The sequence below is a fragment of the Schistocerca americana genome, chromosome 5 (genome assembly GCF_021461395.2).
Source record: "Schistocerca americana isolate TAMUIC-IGC-003095 chromosome 5, iqSchAmer2.1, whole genome shotgun sequence".
Taxonomy (NCBI): domain Eukaryota; kingdom Metazoa; phylum Arthropoda; class Insecta; order Orthoptera; family Acrididae; genus Schistocerca; species Schistocerca americana.
This window is the reverse complement of record NC_060123.1, coordinates 296,324,142-296,341,145: the sequence shown is the minus strand read 5'-3', so window position 1 is coordinate 296,341,145 and position 17,004 is coordinate 296,324,142. Positions and strand designations below refer to the sequence as shown.

The 17,004-nt window shown below is 43.7% G+C and overlaps 1 protein-coding gene across 1 annotated transcript in view; it reads right to left on the bottom strand.

Moving 5' to 3' along the window:
* Window positions 1–501: 501 nt before the first annotated feature.
* The window catches only part of LOC124616051 (ejaculatory bulb-specific protein 3-like), a 30,093-nt gene continuing 13,590 nt past the window's right edge, over window positions 502–17,004 (bottom strand). Inside the window, exon 2 of the mRNA XM_047144285.1 lies at window positions 502–1,618. Within this exon, the coding sequence (XP_047000241.1) occupies window positions 1,386–1,618 (233 nt within the window). The 3' untranslated portion in view covers window positions 502–1,385. The remainder of the gene's footprint in view (window positions 1,619–17,004) is intronic.

Below are 17,004 nucleotides of genomic sequence, written 5' to 3'. Positions count from 1 at the left end.
TGAAGTCGGTTGTTGCGGTTGTAAGTTCTGCTTTGAAAAATATTGTTACTGAATTAAACACAGCTGATCTGTTTGCAAATGAGCTTAGACAGTACCTCGTCATTTATTGACACATCAAGTTCTGAGATTCTTGTTATTCCTCATTGGTGAGACAGCAAACAGAAAAGAATAGATAATGACGGCGCCAGCAATCGTCCAGAGCGCTGCTCTCATTTCACCTACGTTTGTGACTCTGTCTAATGTGACTTAGCATTAGTTCATTTGTAATACCATGTCCTGTCTCGTGTAACAAGTTAGAAAGGAATCGCTTTTCCACGAGACAAGGCTGCATGCCAAATAGGAACAGTAGTGCTGGCACGTCCATCGAAGCCTTACTCTCAAGGCCGTCCACACTTACCTACTGAGCGCTGACTGTCCTCTAGGAAGAACAACCACAGCAATAAAGTAAACGAGCTAGATGTTTTTCGGATTTTATTTATTAGAACATTTAGGACTACAGATACTTTTAGGATCAGTCTTTGCACCCCAATGGGTAATAGTAGGACACATACATACCACTGCCTTGCTTAAATAAATGTATCGTTGACAGTGCAGGCAGAAGTAAATTTCATGTAAAATAGAATTGAGGGAAGGGTATAAACAGAAAGCAACAAAAATTTCAATAACCCATGTAGGTTAATTTCACTTCAGACTAAGAAACAGGAATTCCCTTTTCGATGGCATGACAGAGTAATAAGCATGAAAAATGTGTTTTAAGGTGTTTCGAATGCAAATAGCTGCTGAGACTTTTCGTTTGAAAGTTGTCCATTACGGTTGATGTCATTTTGAGCAAGAGGGCTAGTGGTGTTCCAACTACTCTGAAACTGATTTACTACCGAAGTTTGATTCCTAGCTCCTTGAGTTTAACTACAGTGGCGAGACTACTATCTTTCTCAGTTATCAATAACAAACAAAGCTAAACCGTTTATTCTCGTACCACTTGCATTTTTCTATTGACACTTCCTTCCTAAAACTATTCTTGGCTAATCTGCTATAGGTGAATGCACAGAAATACAGGGAATTAGTCTGTGTTTAAGGTTTGCAACTACCGTGCGACATTGTTACTCGAATGCAACACCACCGGGAATTGCATCTAAAGTGACAAAAAAATAACACTATTAATAGAATCATCAGATGACTGAGCCTTCTTCACTACAGACTGGTCAGTTGGAAGGATGTTTGCATGTAATACTGCTACTGTGAACGTTTATCAGTGTATGGACAGAGAATGGCATCACTTTGGGTAACTCCCCTGCTGAGTGAAATTCCTTAATGGCTCGGGCAAGACGGGCCTCTGTTAACAAGTAGGGAATCACGTGATTGAAACTGGGATGGTGCGCTGGTGCCTAGGCAGCCGCCGTCGCCGCCTCCGCTGGCTTCTGCTGCTGCTGCTGCTGAGCTTCCTTCAGCTTCGCCTCCAGCCGCTTCTTGTGCTCGCCGTCCGGGTCGTACTTGCGAGAGAGGCGCTGCCAATCAGCACTGCGCTCCTTCATCATGAACTCGAACACCTTCCGCACGTTCTCCTTCTGCTTGGCCGAGCACTTGGAGCAATCCGACTTGAGCGCGTCTGGCAGCACCTCTGTGAACACACATGAAACGTGTCACATTCGTGGTGTGTTAAAACAAAACCTTTAGAGAGAAGTTGTCGATTCTGTCCATTTTATTATACTGAGGGCTCTACGGAGTGTCTCTGTTGGGCCAAATTGAAATAGGTGATAGTGAATCCACAAGCGATTATACTGAGGTAGGGAACCATGGTGGGAAATCCATATTTATTCTGTTATGATCATACACAGTTTACACTGCATGACAACAGCATAAGTCACAGTAAATATTCAAAGCAACGACCGCCGGTCTAGTGCATGCATGACAATGGCTCATGAAGTTCTACCGCACTCTCTCAAAGACCCTAGTACTTATTGTACCAGAAGATAGATAACTTGGCCTAGCAAGTAGGTCTTCGTCCGTCTCTGTGGGGGTTTGATACACCAGTTTCTTGACGTAAACACAGAGGAAAAAGTCCAGAGATGTGAGATGGCTATCGCGCAGGCCATGGGACAGGACCTCCACTTCCAATCCAACGATGAGGGTACGTGTTGTTCAGGTGCTCGTGGACATCAACATTAAGGCTGATGCACCGTCGTGTTGAAACCACATCCTTTCGCAGACAAGTGTTACAGTCTCGAAGAACTGTGGCACCACATCTCGCACAGTCTGGAACCGCGCGACCGCTACGGTCTCAGGTTAGAATCCTGCCTCGGGCATGGGTGTGTGTGATGTCCTTAGGTTAGTTAGGTTTAAGTAGTTCTAAGTTCTAGGGGACTGATGACCTCAGAAGTTAAATCTCATAGTGCTCGGCCGGCCGCGGTGGTCTAGCGGTTCTAGGCGCTCAGTCCGGAACCGCAAGACTGCTACGGTCGCAGGTTAGAATCCTGTCCCGGGCATGGGTGTGTGTGATGTCCTTAGGTTAGTTAGGTTTAAGTAGTTCTAAGTTCTAGGGGACTGATGACCTCAGAAGTTAAATCCCATAGTGCTCAGAGCCATTTTCGAACCACATCTCGCAGGAACGCCAGGTAACGTGGACTGGTCAGACTGGTAGGCAGCAAATAAGGTCTTATTAGTCCATTTTGGACAATGCCCGCCCATACGTTGACAGAGAATCGTTACTGGTGGCCACCGCTCACTCAAGACATGGCTGTTGCGCCTGAGGGAAACACCATCACAGGTGACTGAGGCCTCATCTGTGGAGAGTACAAGGTCGTTCAGGGGTATACGCTGTTTATCACCCGCTGCCTCTTCAAGGTACAACAGACACCCAGGATCTTTGTGAGAGTACGGCAGAACTGTCTGCGCCATTGCAATACATACATTGAGACTGGCGGTCGTCACTTTGAACAATTATTACGAGTTACGTTATTGTTACGCGATGTGTGCTGTATATGTTCATAACACTACAAATACATATTTCTGACCATTGGTTCCCTATGTCAATATAATCGCTTTAGTTTGACCCAAAAGGTTTGAGACGCCCTGCATACGTTATTGCTACAGCGTCCATCAGACTTCACGAGGATAACAAGAAATTCAGAATTGAAAGTGGATTCATGTAATGACCTTTCACATCACAAAAAACATTCTTAGCAGTGCTGGATGAAGTTTTCGCATCGTTAAAGGAAGACTGAATACGTGTTAGTGTAATGTGCCTGAGCTACCATCGTTTTGCGGATGGTACCGTAAAGCTTATCTCAAGTACTAATAAATTTCGTCAACGAATGGAACAAATTGAGCTTGCTGATTTAAAAGTAGTTTTTTAAAATCATTTTGAATAAGAGTAAAATATACTGCCTGACAAAAAAAAAGTGGAGCAACAAGAAGACATGGCCGGATATCAATGGAAATTCTTATACGTACAGACCATCGGCGAGTATATAAGTGATTAAGAGCTGCAATTGTTGGTGATAGTAGAACGGCCCGAGATTGCGTTAGTGTTTTTTGCGTTTATTACTGATAGGTTATATAAGGGTCGTAAAAAGCATCAGACGTAAAGTGACCACCTTCAAGGACACAGAGATGCCAGCACTCGTGCGAGATAATGTTATGAGCACCTGGCGTAATTTGAAAGACGCCTCACTGTGGTCTCCATTTGGCTGGCTGGTCGAATCGCGCAATATCCAGATTGATGGGGTATTGGTATGTGACAGGGCCACAATGTTGGACTGCATAGGGAAGTGAGGAGAAGCGTACCCGTCGTCCAGGCTCCGATGTCCACGTCTGATCACCACAGGAGAGGATCGCCGTCTTGTGCGCCAAGCACGTCGTGATACCCTCACTTTTGCGCCTCCATTTGAGTATAAATAATAGACTCCAGAGTGCACCGGAATTCCATTGTTAAATGCAGAGGAGAGAGCGCCTAGGTGGAAAGAGTATATTGAAGGCCTCTGTGAGGGGGAAGATTTGTCTGGTGTGATAGAAGAAAAAACAGGAGTCGATTTAGAGGAGATAGGGGATCCAGTATTAGAATCAGAATTTAAGAGCGCTTTGGAGGACTCAAGAACAAGTAAGGGAGAAGGGATGTATAACATTCCATCAGAATTTCTAAAATCATTGGGGGAAGTGGCAAAAAGACGACTATTCACGTTGGTGTGTAGAATGTATAAGTCTGGCAATATACCGTCTGATTTTCGGAAAAATATCATTCACACGATTCCGACGACTACAAGAGCTGACAAGTGTGAGAATGATTGTACAATCTCCTTAACAGCTCATGCATCCAAGTTGCTGACAAGAATAATAAACAGAAGAATGGAAAAGAAAATTGAGGATGTGTTAGATGACAATCACTTTGGCTTTAGGAAAGGCAAAGGCACCAGAGAGGCAATTCTGACGTTGCGGTCGATAATTGAAGCAAGACTAAAGAAAAATCAAGATACGTTAATAGGATTGTCGATCAAGAAAACGTGTTCGATAATATAAAATGGTGCAAGCTGTTCGAAATTCTGAGAAGAGTAGGGGTAAGCAATAGGATGAGACGGGTAACATACAATATGTGCAAGAACCAAGAAGGAATAATAAGAGTGGACGACCAGGAACGAAATACTAGGATTAAAAAGGGTGTAAGACAGGGATGTAGTCTTTCGCCCCTACTATTCAGTCAGTACATCGAAGAAGCAATGATGAAAATAAAAGAAAGTTTCAAGAGTGGAATTAATATTCAAGGTGAAAGGATATCAATGATACGATTTGTTGATGACACTGCTATCCTGAGCGAAAGTGAAGAAGAATTACGTGATCTGCTGAATGGAATGGACAGTCTAATGAGTACAGTATTTTAACTGAGAGTAATGAGAAGTAGCAGAAATGAGAACACCGAGAAAGTTAACATCAGGATTGATGGTCACGAAGTAGATGAAGTCAAGCAAAATAACCAATAACGGACAGAGCAAGGAGGACATCAAAAGCAGACCAGCACTGGCAAAAATGGCATTCCTGACCAAGAGAAGTCTACTAGTATCAAACATAGGCCTTAATTTGAGGAAGAAATTTCTGAGAATTTATGTTTGGAGCACAGCATTCTATTATAGCGAAACATGGACTGTGGGAAAACCGGACCAGAAGAGAATCGATGCATTTGAGATGTGGTGCTACAGACGAATGTTGAAAAATAGGTGGACTGATAGGGTAAGGAATGAGAACGTTCTGCGCAGAATCAGAGAGGAAATCAATACGTGGAAAACAACGACACGGAGAAGGGACACGATCATGGGGCATCTGTTAAGATATCAGGGACTGACTTCCATGGTACTGCAGGGAGCTGTAGAGGGAAAAAACTATATAGGAAGACAGAGATTGGGATATACGCAGCGGATAACTGAGAACGTAGGTTGCAAGTGCAACTATGAGACGAAGAGGTTGGCACAGGAGAGAAATTAGTGGCGGGTTGCGTCAAACCAGTCAGAAGACTGATGACTCAAATAAATAAATAAATAAAAGTATGCTCCCTGTGACACCCTGTGTCTTTTCACACTATTGGTTGGACATTAGCAGGAACCGCACTACGGAATTACCGTCCTATATGTAAGACGGCTACCACCACAACATAAATGGTTGCGTTTGCACTGGTAGTGTGACCACGAAGCATGGGCTGCTGATGAATGAAGTTCCACTGTGCTCAACCATCAATCAAAGTTCTTCACTACTCGGATGACCATCGTCAGAGAGTATGTCGGTGACATGGGGAGAGATCGTATCCTTCCAATGCTTTAGGGAGACTCAAAGGTGCTATTCCAGCGTCATGGTGTAGGGAGCCATTGGGTATGACACAGGTCAAGACTGGTAGTGACTAAGGATACTCAGACGGCGCAACGGTATGTTACACACTCAAGTGGTACCTCTTATGCGGGGTGGGGGGGAGTTGCCATTTTTCAACAAGAGAGTTCAGTGCTGGCCCATAAATAGTACGTGTTTTCACGAGCTCTCTACATGATGTTAAGATTCTGCCGTGGCTGGTAAGATCCCCAGATCTGTCTGTAATAGAACGTGTGTGAGACCGTTGCCAGTAACCATGATATCAAGGACTATTACAAAAGTTGTAGGCCGCTTGCCGAAGGATAGGATACAGTGGCTTTCGAAACCCTTCCCACAGAGTCAAATCAGTGTATACATCCCGCCAGAGGAACTACGTCATATTTATAAGTGGGCTCATAATGCCGAGATTTTTTTTTTTGTGAATTTGACTCGATTTTGTAATCACTCTCAACTGGTGGATTTTGACTTTGTTTTCTGCGCCCCTTCTGGCAGCTCCCCTTTTCCTTCTCAGACAGTGTAACGCATATGACCAACATACAGAAAGAAAACAGTATCACTATTGAAGACGGCAACTGGGTAGACAGCAAGATAATACAAACAACGGAGTAAGATAGGCCTACGAGAGTGGTAGTTATCACCTCGAAAAATACACTGACGGAAAACAAATCGCAACAAAAAAATGGTTCAAATGGCTCTGAGCACTAGAACCGCTCGGCCCCACCGGTCGGCAAATCGCAACACCAAGGTGTAGTTCGACATAAATGAAAGTTGGCAGGCGTGTTTTTCCACCTGAAAGATGATATCTATTTAAATTTCGCTACTGTCCCATAAGAGTCACGCTAGTAGCGTCACTACGAGGGTGCAAATCAGGTTCTAGTCGCTACAGTCTGGAGCCGCGCGATCGCTACGTTCGCAGGTTCGAATCCTGCCCCGGTCATGGATGTGCGTGATGTACTTAGGTTAGTTAGGTTTAAGTAGTTCTAAGTTCTAGGGGACTGATGACCCCAGCAGTTAAGTCCCATAGGGCTCAGAGCCTTTTTAAAATCTTGCTGGTAGCAACACTTCAGTGGCGTCAAGCGAGAGCTCGTTGGAAGGCAGGGTGGAGGTTTGCTGTATTTTCTGATGAAAGCTGTTTCTTCCTCGGTGCCAGTGATGGCTAAGTGTTGGTTCGAAGGAGGCCAGTTGAAGCCTGCAACTAACCTGTCTGTGTGCTAGACACGCTTGATCTGCAACTCGAGCTATGGTTGGGATGAGATTTCATATGACAGCAACACTACTTTTGTGGTTACCCCACGCACCCTGACTGCCAATCTGTACGTCAGTCTGGCCATCCGACCTGCTGAGCTGCCATTCATAAATAGCATTCCTGGGAGTGTTTTCCAACAGGATAACGCTCGCCCACATACCGCTGTTGTAACCCAAGTTGCTGTACAGAGTGTCGATATCTTGTCTTGGCCTGCTCGATCACCAGATCTGCCTCCAATCGAGCACATATTGGATATCATCGGACAACAACTTCAGCTTCATCCACAAGCAGCATTAACTGTTCTTGTATTGACCGGCCAAGTGCAACAGACATGGAACTCCATCCTGCAGACTGGCAACCGTCATCTGTACAACACAATGCATACATGTCCATGTCCTTGCATTCAACCTTTTGGCTGCTACACCGGTTATTAATGTACCAGCATTGCACATATGCAATGGCTTATCTCGCTCTTACATTAACGTGTGATCTTACAATGTAATTCATTAAATATGTTACCTACACAAATGTATTCCAGAAATTTCATTGCCCTACATTAATTATTTGTTGTTGTTGTGGTTTCTTTTCCGACAGTGTAAAAGGCACTTGAGTGTTTGTTTGCGGAGCTCGTTGTTGGAAGGAAAAAAAGGGTGAAGTGGGAATGAGATGAGTTGGTCCATCTTGTTTTGGCTCCTGTAGCGGCGTGCTACGGTACTATGACATGGCTGTTTCAGGACTATAGACATTTATCTGGAAACAAACCAAATACTGATCAAGTAACTTTATTTTCTCGAGGCGGTAATTGAAACTTTATGACCTCCCCTGGTACAACACTGTTCGTGAATAAAACAGTGTTTTCAGCACCGAAAAGAGATGATTCAGATGGCTCTAAGCACTATGGGACTTAACATCTGAGTTCATCAGTCCCCTAGACTTAGAACTACTTAAACCTAACTAACATAAGGACATCACACACATCCATGCCCGAGGCAGGATTGGAACCTGCGACCGTAGCAGCAGCGCAGTTCCGGACTGAAGCGCCTAGAAACGCTCGGCCACACCGGCCGACCCGAAAAGAGAAGTTTACAACTTGTGCGTATAAATATTTTTGGCTGATGACAGTGAGACATGGACTTTTAATGCGAAAACATTGAAAATTAAGGGTGGATCAGCGAGAAATTCGGAATTACATGATGTGAATTACTATAAGAGGCAGGGAAACAAACAAACGGAGGGTGAACAGATACAGGGAAAGACGTAATTGTGGTATAATAGAAATGAAATGGAGGTTTCAGGAGAGGGATGCACTTATGGACTGTAGATGGGTCAAGTAAATTCTTTGCCGGATTTCTGGAGGTAGCAAAGTGACGAGCTAATGTAAGACGAGTGGCTGACGTTTGAGCACATACAGGAGAGAAGTGGATGGTTGTACCTGTAGATGAAGGGCGTACTGCACTGGAAAAGTTTAGAGGTGGCCTTTTTCTAGCAGTGTATGTCATGCAGCCGATGATGATGACGATGATGATGATGATAAAAATAATCATACCTGCCGAGGCCGTTGTTCATAAACAGTTACATCAGTGTACACAAGCACAAGAGAAAGTTAGTAAGATCAGTGCTAATAATAATTCCTCTCTCAGGCAATGCAGAAATGCAAAACCTCACACAGACCAACAAAAATCCCAGAAAGCGACAAGGGAACAAACAGGAACACAACAGTAAGGCCTCAGTGGAGCAAGAATCGAGCATCTCTCACAAAGTAGAATAATTGAAATGCACAAAATTAGTATCTCGTTGATGATATTGATAAATGTGTTATTAGGTAACAATTTCTGCCACATTACGAACGATACAAGGAAATACCAGCTTTGCAAAAACTTCACATGTTTGGTCGTATAGAAATGAAATTGCAGGATGGAAAATAAACCCCGAGAAATTCTGTGAACACAAGGCTGAACGGACTTCCTACCAGATCTTTCCAACTGACAAAAAATTGTCATCGAAATAACAAAGCCAGTTACAGTTAAAAGATTGAAATATGTATGCAGACACATCGGTTCTCAGTCTTGACACAACATTAATTTAGCAATACTAGCAAAATCTTTCGTTATTAACGTTATCAGAATGCTGCCTCTTGTGTCTATAAGTCTCTCAGAAGCAGAAACAAACCCGTCCTGGATTACTGCCAATGCCTTCTCTGCTGGAACAGGTTCTTTGGTTTCGTTCTTCATGTTTTTGTAGCCAATCTGGTTGTGAAACAGAGGTTGCTGAACAGCGGTAGCCGATCCACCACGATAATTAGTTCTTTCACAGTGACCAATAATCAGTAGTGTGATAATTGTACATTCAACCACGTGCATGTATATCCAGTCCCTCTTGGACATTGGAGACATAATATGGTAAGACCCTTCTGTAGTACTTCATAGCAGACATCATCTACGCCACTGAAAGTGTCGCTGTTGGTTTTTCGTGTTCATCCAAGTACGAGGGTTGGAACTGTAATAGTGCCAACTATTTATTTACAGCTCGTATAAAATAGATAAGGGTTTAAAAGTTTTACTGACCTTCAAAGTAGCCACCAGGATTGTGTATAACCCGTTTTCAGCGATGTGGAAGTTGTAGGATACTCTTAGCAGTGGTCGTAGGTTGTGTTCCAAAAATGAGCACCATAGAGACAGAAGGGATGACACTTTCTGCAGGAACTGACCATCATTTTGCACGACAATGCTCAAGCACGTACAGTGCAAGCTGTTACTGATTTGTTTGACTGATGGGGCTGCTAAGTGCTATGCCACCTACTTTACTCTCCTGACTTAAGTCCTCGTGAGTTCAACACGATTTCTAACCTGAAGGAACTGTCAGCACAACTGGATCTGCTAAGAGTATCCTACGACTTCCACATCGCTGGAAACGGGTTCTGCACAATGCTAGTGACTACTTTGAAGGTCAGTAAAACTTTGAAACAAAGTATCTATTTTCTACGAGCTGTAAATAAATAGTTACCACTATTAAAGTTCAAACCCTCGTACGTCTGCTTCCTAGCGTTAAGAACTCCTTTAAGGATCAATGTATCGTACCAAGGAATTTGCGGACGAATGCTGTTGTATTTGACAAGCGGAAGAACGTAGATTGCTTACAAGCTATATCTACACTCCTGGAAATTGAAATAAGAACACTGTGAATTCATTGTCCCAGGAAGGGGAAACTTTATTGACACATTCCTGGGGTCAGATACATCACATGATCACACTGACAGAACCACAGGCACATAGACACAGGCAACAGAGCATGCACAATGTCGGCACTAGTACAGTGTATATCCACCTTTCGCAGCAATGCAGGCTGCTATTCTCCCATGGAGACGATCGTAGAGATGCTGGATGTAGTCCTGTGGAACGGCTTGCCATGCCATTTCCACCTGGCGCCTAAGTTGGACCAGCGTTCGTGCTGGACGTGCAGACCGCGTGAGACGACGCTTCATCCAGTCCCAAACATGCTCAATGGGGGACAGATCCGGAGATCTTGCTGGCCAGGGTAGTTGACTTACACCTTCTAGAGCACGTTGGGTGGCACGGGATACATGCGGGCGTGCATTGTCCTGTTGGAACAGCAAGTTCCCTTACCGGTCTAGGAATGGTGGAACGATGGGTTCGATGACGGTTTGGATGTACGGTGCACTATTCAGTGTCCCCTCGACGATCACCAGTGGTGTACGGCCAGTGTAGGAGATCGCTCCCCACACCATGATGCCGGGTGTTGGCCCTGTGTGCCTCGGTCGTATGCAGTCCTGAGTGTGGCGCTCACCTGCACGGCGCCAAACACGCATACGACCATCATTGGCACCAAGGCAGAAGCGACTCTCATCGCTGAAGACGACACGTCTCCATTCGTCCCTCCATTCACGCCGGTCGCGACACCACTGGAGGCGGGCTGGACGATGTTGGGGCGTGAGCGGAAGACGGCCTAACGGTGTGCGGGACCGTAGCCCAGCTTCATGGAGACGGTTGCGAATGGTCCTCGCCGATACCCCAGGAGCAACAGTGTCCCTAATTTGCTGGGAAGTGGCGGTGCGGTCCCCTACGGCACTGCGTAGTATCCTACGGTCTTGGCGTGCATCCGTGCGTCGCTTCGGTCCGGTCCCAGGTCGACGGGCACGTGCACCTTCCGCCGACCACTGGCGACAACATCGAAATACTGTGGAGACCTCACGCCCCACGTGTTGAGCAATTCGGCGGTACGTCCACCCGACCTCCCGCATGCCCACCATACGCCCTCGCTCAAAGTCCGTCAACTGCACATACGGTTCACGTCCACGCTGTCGCGGCATGCTACCAGTGTTAAAGACTGCGATGGAGCTCCGTATGCCACGGCAAACTGGCTGACACTGACGGCGGCGGTGCACAAATGCTGTGCAGCTAGCGCCATTCGACGGCCAACACCGCGGTTCCTGGTGTGTCCGCTGTGCCGTGCGTGTGATCATTGCTTGTACAGCCCTCTCGCAGTGTCCGGAGCAAGTATGGTGGGTCTGACACACCGGTGTCAATGTGTTCTTTTTTCCATTTCCAGGAGTGTAGTACAAAGCGTCGCGTCGGCAGCAATAAAACTACAATATTCGAAAGCAACTTCAACAACGCCCTCGCCATTATCCGAATAGGGACGGAAACGCACATTCTTTGGAACAGCTTACGAATAATATCCTTCAACAACGGCTATCGTGCTTCATTTCTAACAAATCTCCGCTATGTTTTCAGATCTACACACAGTGATTTCAAGTTTTCATGTAATCACAGAGACATGGTCAGTCTGCTTTTGCTTATGTGAAATTAAGAACTACATGTGCCATGTACCATGCAAAAAAAAGTTTGTGGTGACACTGCATGAGAGATATTTCGGTGGATGAGAAAACTAAAATTTGTAACAAAATCAATCGGTATAAACTGTAACAAAGAGCCGGCACTGTCACCCGCGATTGAAACAGCAGACGAAGAATCAATATAAATAGCTGAGGAAAATAGGATGTCTCTGGGGAGGTAGTTTGTGATGTCCTTAAGTTAGTTAGGTTTGATTAGTTCTAAGTTCTAGGGGACTGATGAGCTCCGATGTTAAGTCCCATAGTGCTCAGAGCCATTTGAACCATTTTTCGTATTACGGTAGAAGCGAGGCGTCGAAGAAAATACCGACACTGCAAACGTTTCTGCAACTGGATCTCGTTCAACTGTGAGGTTACTATATTACGTTGCAGTTTTTCTCGTAAGATTCGCCGCAGAGAGCGTATTTCCCAAGTACATATACAGAGGAGACCCTTTGGATACCAAAGTTTATATTTTGCGTAGTCAGCACGCGCCAACTAACACTTCTTTGTCGTCTGTTGGTAGAATCGGACGTGTTGTCTTGTCTGTGCTTGTTGGAGCCTTGATTTCGGCATGCAGCTGTTGCAGCTTCGAACATATCAAATAGGTAATATTTGGCTATGCATTCGCGTGCACTAATACTGCAGGAAACAGAATGTCATGTTTAGGGAGCGATTTCAGTTTAAGGTTTTGCAAAATTGTAAGTTTTGTTTTGACTATTAGAGGATTGTCGGTTTAAGCACTTCATTTCTAGTATGCATGAACTCAGGAAAGCATCACATCGCTCTTTACCTTTTCTCTTTTTCAAAGTACTGAATAAGCTTTTTGTTTTATATCTAAATGACAGCACTTATTAATAACAATGACCATCAATGTAGACGTGTTAATATTATCTAATTCTGTCTGTGTTAGTCTGCGTTCATGGTAAATACACTGCAAAATCACAATAGTTTTCAAGTTAGTCCTTACCGAGCCTTCACATCCCACTTGCTTCTTCAAAAGTTTTTAAGTACCGTTACCTGGACGCACATTACAGCCTGCGTGATCCGATAATTAGTGAATAATTCAATGGATTTTGGCTTACTCACATTGCACCTAGTGATATTTGTTTATGTAACACAAAAGCAGCGGAATTTCTTCCAGTTCATTTTGTTGCAGTGATTACAATCAAAGATGGCATGCACTGTTGAGTAGAGCTATGTTTCCGTTGATGCTCTGGTAAGCCATATCATTCTTAAGCTCAGTCTCACACATTATTACGTGCGCTTAAGGAACAGTGATTGTTTATTCATTTTATGCAGATTCAAATTACGTACAGCTACAGTTTGTCGCCAATTATTAGTCCAAACGACTATCGTATTTAGAGTGCTGTGTTAAAAAATATTGTTTTGTTCTTACTCACAAAAGTGGGAAGGTACACTTTATAATCAGTGATCAATTCACTCATGATACAAGAATCGTCGACAGCTACGTATGTAAATGTTCGTTTGGTTAACATACGTACCGATGTTGCTCAACTAAAGATTTTATAAATGTTTTGTATTAGAAGTTCAAATATAAAGATTGCAAATAAAGTTAATAGAGTTAGTTATGCAGCAATTCCTTCTACAAATGTTTCACAGAGATTGCACAACGCATACACAACTGTACACATTGGATGTAGAAGTAATGAACTTTCGTGTAGTCTTATATAATGGTTTCATACAGGTTGCTAGAACTATGGAAGTTACACAACATACTACTCGTACAACCTGAAAGAAGCAATTCATTTACTCAGATACAGTAACGCAAACTAAAAACCTCCATTTTTGTCAGAAATTATCCTAATTCAGTTATTAGAACGATGGTTGGCCGTTGCCTAACAGTTACATGCAAACGTAGCAATATGAACATAGCTAAAGGAAACGTTTTAACGTCGATGCTCACCGATACCAAGAGGACACCAAATTTTGCTATTTACACCAACAGCTAGGTGACAAGCAGGAAACAAGTCAACTGACAAAAAATAGATTATTTGGGGAAAACTTACTTCTCTACTTCCAGAACTTTTAATGCTGGCTGCGGGGAGAATTAATGGAAAATGATGTTTCTGAACATTACAGATGTACATCGTACAACGGAAACTCCCCATCAACGGCCTCGGATATAGTGGTAAGTTGTCCCAGCGGACAGTCCGTCTAAAACTAAACACAGATCAGTCTTCAAATCTCCCTCTTGCCTTCTTTTTTTTCATAAAATTATGAATTGTCCTTCTGATCCTTGACACCTGTTTTCACTGTATTCAAATTTGTGTTGTGTTGTGGTGTAACGTCCATTTTCAACAGCTAGGTGTAAGGAAGGGACCGCCTATTTCTTGTACACGAGTACCACATGTTATGACTCTTACATTCCGTTTTGGAAGTTTTGAATCTTGAGTTCCTGTATTGTAACATGGTACACACCCGTTTATTTGTTGCTTTCATTTCTGTGAGAGGTCGATGCGGCACTCGCCTGCTCGCACTATTCATCACGTTTACTTGTGAACGTAATACGAGGTCTATTCAGAAAGTAAGCTCCGATTGATAGCCAAATTTAAACCACAGTGAACATCAGAAATGTTTTACTTGTAACAATTAGCTACACCTTTCAGCTACTTCTCTACGTAGTCGCCGTTCTGACTTAGACTTTTGTCATAGCGTTGTACCAACTTTTCAATAGCCTCATCATAGAAGGCAGCCGCCAGTGCTTTCCGCCAATTCTCCACGCTGGCCTACACCTCGTTGTCTGTGTCAAAATGTTGTCTTCAAAGACAGCGGTTCATGTGACCAGAGATGAAACTCAGGGGGAGACAATTGCGGACTGTATTGTGGGTAATCTCACATTTCCATTTGAAAACAATGCAGGAGCATCTTCATTGCCCCTGCAGAATGCGGCTGAGAATTGCCTTGATGAAGAAACAGCACGACAGTTATGTAATGTTAGCTGCATAGCTTCAGGCGAAATTTCTCACCAGGCCCTCGTACTTGGCGGCAGACACTGTTTTCTAGACATCTTTACGCACTCACTGCGAGCTCAGAAATGAGAAGAGCGACGTGATGCTAACTGGGGTTATACTAGAGACACTACCCAACACATCTGTGCAAAGCTTTATCGGATTTTCATAGTCGTTTCCATTTCGCGACCGATCGGAGCTTACTTTCTGAACGCCCCTCGTATATTCTTATTTTAGTCATGTTCTGTATAGTATGTGTTGTGTACATAGTTCCGCGTAGTCAGCGCCTACACAACTTTCCCACTAGAGCGCGCCCCGCTAAGCACAACAGCGCAGGCTCAGCGCTCGTCCGTCTCCGCACTACGAGAAGGTGCTGCCATAGAGACGGACCAAATTCTGCTTCCGCCGATCCGCGTATTAAAATGTAATTCAGCCAGTGAGATTGCTGCTAACGTAGAACCTTTTCTCCTCGTGGATCACACTCGCGCAGTGATACATGAACGCGCGAGGTATTATAACAAGTGTACAGACCTCCGATTAGTCAATCTGCATTTGTTTGCAACAGTCTGTACGAGTTCTACATTTGTCTGTACCAGTCTATAGTCAAGTTTCAGTCTGCGCCTAAAAAGATTACCAGATTCCTGTACATAGCCATGAAGATAAATGTATAGACACTTTTGTCAAGTATCAGAGATATGTGTGAGAATAAGATTAACCTACCAATACCAAAAGAACTTCAGATTGTCAATTGTAAATAGCATCCAGACCCAAGTTACATAATTTTTATGTTTGTTATTATTTTAATAAATGTGTGTAAAAATTAATCAAGTTCTGTTTAAACTTGGTCACCGTCAATCTGCTACTCTAAGTGTGCAAGTGGCATTTCTATCATCTGACCTAACGGCAGAAGATAAACACGCCACGATAAGACCACGAGACTTATTGCTGACACTCGCCTACTTCGTTAGAGCGACAAGTCAAATAATCTGATGGTGTGTGTACCGAAGGTCTTACAGTACGCACACCACAGTATGACAATTGCCAAGACTATTGAAGGAGAACAGACACGTCAACGGGCCCGAAGAAGATTTTAACATTGACCTCCCAGATTGCAGTCCAATGCCTTGACCGCACAACCATGACACCAAGGTTCTTGCAGTCTGCTCGATCTGCACATCTTGATCTCGGACCATTCAATGTTTCTGTTTTGCTTCTTTCTTCGCAGTTCAGTACACCTTCTTCCTGTTTCCATGCTTTATCTCTATTCCGTTTTTGATGGGCTGTCCGCTAGGCCATTTTACAAGTGAATCTGAGGGAAAAGGGGAGGGGGGGGGGGGGCGGGGGGGAGTTTCCCTTGTTAGAAACATGAAGTGGCACAGATATGGCTGTCTGTCGTGGATAGGTGAAAGGGAACGAAAGACACTCTGGCAGCAAAATTCTCTTCGTTGGTTCATTTACATAATCTTTGACTAGTATGGAACAGTGCTCAGCAGTTAACTTTCCTTGTCATTACTGCTGCACGACTTGTTTCTTTTACGCCTCTTTGACACTCTACAGACGACCAGCACACAGTGCTTCATTTGTAGCTAATGCCAGTTTGATCGAGATAACATTGAAGTACTTAAATAGAAAAGAGTAGTTTACCAGTTTTTTAACGTCGTCATTTTCTATTTGTTACTCACAGTAAGGTCGACCTCAATATTATATAACGACGTCACGTCACAAATTTTCGTAACAAGGTGTTCAAGGTGTTAATTTGCAGTCTACTGTAACCAAAACGTGTACCATCTGCATGATGCATCGAAACTGAATTTCGATTTTCTGGAATTAGTAGGAAATGTTGGAATTGTTATTGATTTAATTAATTTAGGGTCTTCCAAGAAACGTGACTGGTTGCTATATTTATAATACCACCTGAATCACATTGTACTGAGTAATACGATGTATAGGGTCTCTTTATAAGAGATCACATTAACTAATTTTTCTTTTCAAACCAAAAACCGTTACATAAGGGACAACCACGTGTGACAGATTAACTAGGAGTCCAGACCTAATCGACATTGACGATTTGGACCACATTTATGGTATATGAA